This window comes from Triticum aestivum, chromosome 1D (genome assembly GCF_018294505.1).
Source record: "Triticum aestivum cultivar Chinese Spring chromosome 1D, IWGSC CS RefSeq v2.1, whole genome shotgun sequence".
In the NCBI taxonomy this organism is placed as follows: domain Eukaryota; kingdom Viridiplantae; phylum Streptophyta; class Magnoliopsida; order Poales; family Poaceae; genus Triticum; species Triticum aestivum.
The window spans coordinates 264,562,268-264,569,628 of NC_057796.1; the positions used below are offsets into that span (position 1 = coordinate 264,562,268).

At 48.6% G+C, this 7,361-nt stretch overlaps 1 protein-coding gene across 1 annotated transcript; it reads left to right on the top strand.

Annotated features, from left to right (window-relative positions):
• The first annotated feature begins 535 nt into the window (after positions 1-535).
• Positions 536-1,640, top strand: LOC123181392 (probable glutathione S-transferase GSTU6). The gene is made up of 2 exons (XM_044593650.1): positions 536-1,007; positions 1,098-1,640. Exons 1-2 carry the CDS (start codon positions 552-554, stop codon positions 1,476-1,478), a joined length of 837 nt encoding a protein of 278 aa, XP_044449585.1. The 5' UTR covers positions 536-551; the 3' UTR covers positions 1,479-1,640.
• Positions 1,641-7,361: the final 5,721 nt, after the last annotated feature.

A 7,361-nucleotide genomic window follows, 5' to 3' on the forward strand; every position in this document is an offset into this window, starting at 1 on the left:
ATTAAGCCCGTCGATGTAGCATTTTTGCAAGGCTTGTGGCTGATCCGTCTCTATGATGTTTGTGTTGCAGTTGTAGTACCATAAGATTGGCAATACTCAACTTTTCTCCCATTATTGTTTTTGTTTTTGTTTTTTGGGTGAACGCCCCATCCCATTTATTGTTTTCAAGACGCACCATTGGCTAGGCCACTTTCCAATAACAAGTTTCATGTGACGTAGCATGGTAAAGTTTGGCAAGATTCTCTTAGTCTTGGCGAAGTCCAAACTTACTCAACTTTGGCATACTATGGCGTGGCTAGCTTTGCACCATACAGACACATAGGAACGATTTTTGCGTGCAAGCTGGCAAACAGAAAAATGAATGTGTGGCTGAAGTTTGTTTGCGGGGCCTCCCTCATACCTGTCCATGCCAAAGAAAGTAAGCGCGCGGGACATATGTTCAGACTTGATTACTTGACCAAGACAGAAAAGTAAGTCGGAAAAGTAGACGGTTTTGAAGAATCAACCAAACAACTAGTCCTTGGCACCGTTCTAGCAGAAGAGTCTCTGCTATGCTCGTGTATAACTCAATATATACCTCGTGTGTTCTCCTCCGGAGTCTTAAAACCGGGGCACCAAAACACAAGCTACGTACGTGCAAAGTTCAGTCAGACTTTGAGTTGACAGACACCACACCAGCAATGGCCGGAGCAGTAGACGATCTGAAGCTGCTGGGCACGTGGTACAGCCCGTACGTCCTGCGAGTGCGCCTTGCTCTCAGCATCAAGGGCATCAGTTACGAGTATGGGGAGGAGGACCTCCGGCACAAGAGCGAGCTGCTCCTCCGGTCAAACCCCGTCCACAACAAGGTCCCCGTGCTGATCCACGGCGGCAAGCCCGTCTGCGAATCGCTGGTCATCCTACAGTACATCGACGAGGCCTTCGGCGGTGCCGGCCCCGCCCTCCTCCCGGCCGACCCCTACGAGCGCGCCGTCGCCCGGTTCTGGGCCGCCTTCATCGAGGACACGGTATTGATCGTTCGACCCGTCTTGTGTTTGTGTGCTTTGAGATTGTGGACGATCGTCTGACCGGCGCGGTTTGGTTTTGTGCGTGAGCAGCTCGTGAAAGCGATGAACCAGGCGTCATGGAGCAAGACGGAGGGGGAGAAAGCGGAGGGGAACAAACAGGCGACTGCTGCGTTGAGGACCCTGGAGGCGGCCCTGAGGGATATCTCCAAGGGGAAGCCCTTCTTTGGAGGCGACAGCGCCGGGTATGTGGACATCGTGCTCGGCGGCCTCCTCGCAGGGGTGCGCGCCATGGAGGCGATGCTGGGCGTCAAGGCCTTCGACCCAGTCACGATGCCGCTCCTGGCCGCATGGGCGGACCACTTCGGCGCTCTGGACGCGGTGGTTGCCGTGATGCCGGACGTGAGCAAGCTTGTGGAGCTCTTCATCACGATGCACGCTCATATTGCGGCCGAGGCCGCCACAGCAAACTAATTAGAAAAGATTACCATTATTATTACTATTTTGTGGAAAAATGTTACCATTATTTATTGGACCCGGATAACCAAAAATAATTTGATAAAGCGAAGATGGGTAGGCAGCTCTCAATGTTGTTTTCGCCATCAGATGAAACTATACAACACCTCATTCTCGATTGTCCGTTAGCCAAACTTCTACGGTGTACGATACATATAGCCTTCAACATTAATCCTTTAATTAGTATTAACACGTTATTTGGGACATGACTAAATGAAGTGGAGTCAAATATTGCGGAACATATTCGGATATGGATATGCGCACTATTTGGGGCTATATGGAACTGCAGAAATGATATAATCTTTAACGGAAAAAACTTTATCAACTTTTTGCAGGTTATCTATAGAGTCACTGCTTGGATCCGTATGTGGTCGTTACTCACTCATGCAGATTTCACGGAGCTTTCGGTTACTGCGTGCAACCGTTGGAAGACGGTAGCACGGATTATCTTGAAACGATTTGGATGACGAGCTAATAACAGGCTAGGTGTTTAGTCATTGTAGTATGTTTTTTTTTCCGCCAGCTGTGGCATCTTTTTATCTTTATTATTCTTGTGCTCCTTTTGTGAGCCAGTACTGGACCTTAGACTTTGTTTACGTACTTTTGGTTAATAAATTGCATGCAGGCATCATTTTGATGCAAAGGCCGGGGGCTTTCCTCCTTTTCTAAAAAAAATAAAAATTATTGGACCTAGATATGCATCAGAAGTTAGATTTTTAGGCAGTTCGTAGGATGTTATCCCTATCTCCGCCAAATCGCCGGTAAGTGGAAACGAAACTGCTCCACAGACGATGTTTCTGCCCGACCTATGCACGACCTGAAAATCCAGCGGCCGGTACCCTGCTTATCATGCGCATGTTCGGTTGGATTTATGTGTCGTGTGTGCATCGTCTGAATTGTGTCGTCCGCATAGCACTGCTGAAGTGGAAACCCAGGCATAAGTGCAAGCACGATCTCAACTGTGTGCCTGTCTCGTCCAAGGATGAAACATATGTTGAGATGTGTACACCTCAAGCATATGAGTGGTAACTTCCTTCCACCTTGAATGGTGTGTCAGTACACCAAATTATATAACTATATTCAATATGTCCTGATGTCCATAGTATCGTACTCAGACGACCGTACCTTTAAAAATAGTAGGATTACATTCATCGTTCGAGCTGTCAACACAGTTTCTAGTTTGACTGAATGAGAGTCATGCAATAGGGAGTGCAAAAACAAAAGATTAGTGATCGGAGTAACATAGAGTGCATTTCTCCCCGGTAAGCTTATGTTCCTGATATCTGATACCTATGTTTGCTCTTTATTTTATTAATAATTGATCTAATTTATATGAAAAATGCGTAGGTTGAAGAAGTTATCAAGAAAAATGATTGGACTCTTTCAATATGCTATTCTCGATATCATGTTTTTTATTCTTGATCCTCAAGCCTATCAAGTATGGATTCTAGATTGACAAGTTTAGTTGGCGAGCATGACAAATCCACCTCAGTTCATTCTTTTGCGAGAAAAATGCTTGCAAACTAAATTTACCATCCTCGAGACATGTCGTTCGATTTGCCCTATCTAAAAAAAATTGACATCGCTATTTTAGCCTTTCCTTTTTTATTTTAGCATTTCCCGTGGAAATTGCACTTCACCTTTTCGTGCTCACCGCTAGTGTTCAAATATGTACCTACTATGTGTTTGCATGTCAGGCTACAATTGTACCTCAAAATAGCCGAAGGTTAGATGTTTGAGTTGAACAAGTGTAACCAGACCTAGTAGACAGAGACAAGATAAGTTGTAAATTTAGTCATAATTTTGAAGGTCATTTTCTTATTAAATTATCATTGTTTATATTAGACTAAACTGTTAGAGTAGTCATTATGGTATACGACTTCTAGTCCAAGTCAGTTTTGTACCCTTACCCCAAGTCGGTTTGTATCCTCTTGTATGCCGCACCAAATCATCAATAAGCAACAGTTTTATTCAGCTTTCATGGTATCAGATACCGGTCCCAGGATTTAGGGTATGGCTCCGCCAACGCCACCGCCGCCGCCGCCGCCCGGCTACTTCGAGCGCCGGGCCGCACTCATCGCCAAGGCTGCCAACGCCGCAGCCGCTTCTCTCTCGGCCCTCACCATAGCTCCACAAAACTACCCTGCACCCATCCTCGCCGCACCAATATCTCTTGCTGACACAATCTCCGACGTCAGCCCCTACATCCCCATAGTTCTTGATCTCGCCGCCCACAACTACTACCATTGGAGACATCTCTTCGATCTCCACCTCGGCTGCTGCAACCTGCGCTCGCATGTCGCCGCCAACTGTCTTCCCCGCCCCGACGATCCGCAATGGTTGAAAGACGATCTCGCGATCGTCCAGTGGTTCTACACCCGCATCACCACCGAGATCTTCAACATGCTCGATCACGACGGCGGCACCGCTGCCAACATCTGCACTCCCTCCGTCAGCTCTTCCAAAGCAACACCGACGCTCGGAAAAACGCTCTCCACACCGAGCTTCGCAATATGGTGCAAGGAGACGCCCCGGTGAACCTGTTCTGCCAGCGCATTAAGACCATTGGCGATGAGCTCCGCGAACTCGGCGATACAGTTAGCGACTCACAGCTAATCAATATCGTCGTCGTCGGCCTCAGCGAAGACTTTGACAAGCAAGCCTCGTTCATACCGATGATACGGCCCCCTCCTACCTTCGCTGAAGTACGTTCCTTGCTACAACTCGCGGCGGAAACACAAGCTCGCAAGGACTCTCACCCCAAGGTCTTTCATGCTGCGGCTCGTCCTCCTCTGTCGTCTACACCAGCACCGCCTTCCAGGCCGACTCCTGCCGCCGGGCCGTCCGCATCGTCATCTGTTGAACCGCCCCCAGGCTGGCGTCCTAGTCCGAACTACCGCGGCAAAAACCCTATCTACAGGCCACCGCCGACTCGTTCGGTTCCGCCTACGACATCACCAGCACCGAGTCCTGCACCACCCACCAGTGCTCCATCTGCGGTTGCATGGCGGCCTCCTCATGATCCTTGGACGGGGCTTGTTCAAGCATGGCCCATGCCCTGGTCCGCTCCGTCCACCCGCGGTGCTCCGCCGGCATACTCAGGTGCCTGGCAACCCGGCCTTCGGCCGCCTACTGGTGCTCCCGGGGTTCTCAACCCCCGACAGCCGGCCAATGCCTATCACGCCGCCCCGACGTATGCTCCTTATGGTCATTACAGCACCGACGGCGGCGCCTACTACACACCTCAGCCGGCCCTGCTCCCGACGCCACCCCCACCACAGCCGGCCAATGCCTACTACACTCCCCAGCCGGCCCTACTGCCTTCACCATCGTATCCGCCGGCACTGCTTCCGACGCCACCCTCACCTGCGACGCCGAGCTGGGATCAAGCTGCCTTTCTCCAGGCCATGAATAACTTTGTTGCACAAGGAAACTCAGGTACGGATTGGATCTTTGATTCAGGGGCCTCTAGTCATATGTCTGCATCTAGTAATTGGTTATCTTCTTGCACTAAATCTCCTTTCCCTTCCATTATCCTTGGAGATGGATCATCTATTCCTATATATTGTGTTGGTCAGGCTCAACTTCCCTCTTACACCAAACCTCTTTTACTTCGCGATGTTCTAGTTGCACCCGCCCTCATTAAAAATCTTATCTCTGTTCGCCAATTTACTTGCGACAATCTAGTTTCGGCTGAATTTGACCCTTTTGGTCTATCTGTGAAGGATTACCTGACCAAGGCCGAGATCGCTCGCTTCAATAGCTCCGGTGATCTTTATTCTCTTAATGGAGTTCCTGCCGCCACCCCTCCAACATCCATGCTGGCCTCCGTCGATCTCTAGCATCGTCGCTTGGGCCATCCCAACCCCGCCGTCTTAGCTTCTATGCTTAGTGAATTTACCATACCATGTAATAGGGACTCTCATAATTCTGTGTTTTGCGAGTCTTGTCAATTAGGCAAACATGTGTGTCTTCCCTTTAGTTCCTCTAGTTCTTGTAGCACTTATCCCTTTGAATTAATACATTGTGATTTATGGACTTCTCCCATTGCAAGTGTTTCGGGTTTTAAATACTACCTTGTTATCCTAGATGATTTCACCCACTTTGTCTGGACTTTTCCTCTACGCAACAAATCCGAGGTCCATTCTCTTTTCCTTAATTTACAACGCTATGTGTCTGTTCACTTCTTCCTCCCAATTCGCTTTATCCAATGTGACAATGGTCGCGAGTTTGATAACATTAAAAATCGTACTTTCTTCTTACAACATGGCATCCTGGTTAGGTTCTCATGTCCCTACACCTTCCCTCAAAATGGTAAAGCAGAACGCTCACTTCGCACCCTCAATGATATAATTCGCACTCTCCTCATTCAATCATCTATGCCTCCCAAGTTTTGGGCTGAAGCCCTACACATGGCCACCTTCCTTCTAAATATTCGACCTTCTAAAACTAAATCCAACACTACTCCCTATTATTCCCTCTTTCTTTCCCACCCCGACTACTCCGCGGTTCGTGTTTTCGGCTGTCTCTGTTTTCCCAATGCCTACGCCACTTCTGCAAATAAATTGTCACCACGCTCTATCCCATGTGCTTTTCTCGGCTTCTCTGACGAGCACAAAGGCTATCGCTGTCTCGACCTTCACACCGGACACGTTCATGTCTCTCGTCATGTCACGTTTGCTGAGCACATTTTTCCTTTCTCACAACGCACTACTACACCATCCAACACCCCTAGCTCCGCAAACACCCCCTCTCCCCGTCCTTTCCAACTATATACTCCCCTACCTGCCGAACACAACTTATCACCACCACCATTAACACCCACCATAGCCAATCCCAACCATACACTCACCCCACCCGAGACGTCCCCAACACCCCTGACCCCTGCTCCCTCCCCAACACCCAGCCCTGCTCCCACTCCACCACCCAGCCCTGCTCCCACTCCACCACCCAGCCCTACTCCTTCGTCCGACTCTTCCGCTGCGCCGGACTCACCAGTACCCACCTTACCCCCTCGTGCTATTCCTACAGCAGCCCCGATTAATGATCATCGCATGCGTACTAGGGCCAAATCAGGATTTCATCAACCCCAAGACCGCCTAAACCTTCATACCTCCGTATCTCTCACTTCTCTTCCAAAGAATTACAAAACTGCTCTACTTGATCCCAATTGGGCCGCTGCCATGCAAGAAGAATATAATGCTTTACTTCAAAACAACACCTGGCAACTTGTTCCTCGTCCTCCCAATACAAATATTGTTTCCGGCAAATGGATTTTTCGCCAAAAGTTCCACTCCGATGGGAGCCTCTCACGATATAAAGCCAGGTGGGTTTGTCGTGGCTTTTTCTCAGCAACAAGGAATTGATTACGAAGAAACCTTCTCTCCTGTTGTTAAACCTAGCACCATTCGCACCGTTCTTAGTGTTGCTGTCTACTCTTCATGGCCCATTCACCAACTTGATGTGAAAAATGCTTTCCTCCATGGTTCCCTTCAAGAAACTGTCTACTGCCAGCAACCTCTGGGTTTTGAAAATCCATCCTTTCCAACTCATGTATGTCTTCTTCAGAAATCTCTCTACGGTCTTAAACAGGCCCCACGAGTTTGGTTTCAACGCTTCTCCTCCTTCATTCAAACAATAGGCTTCACTCCATCTCTCTCTGACACCTCTCTTTTTGTGTATCATCAAACTTCTGACACTGCCTATTTACTTCTCTATGTAGATGATATTATTCTTACCGCCTCCTCTCAAAAGTTCTTAGATCATATTGTCTCTCTTCTTAGATCTGAATTTTCTATGACTGACCTAGGACTCCTTCATCATTTCTTAGGCATTGCTGTT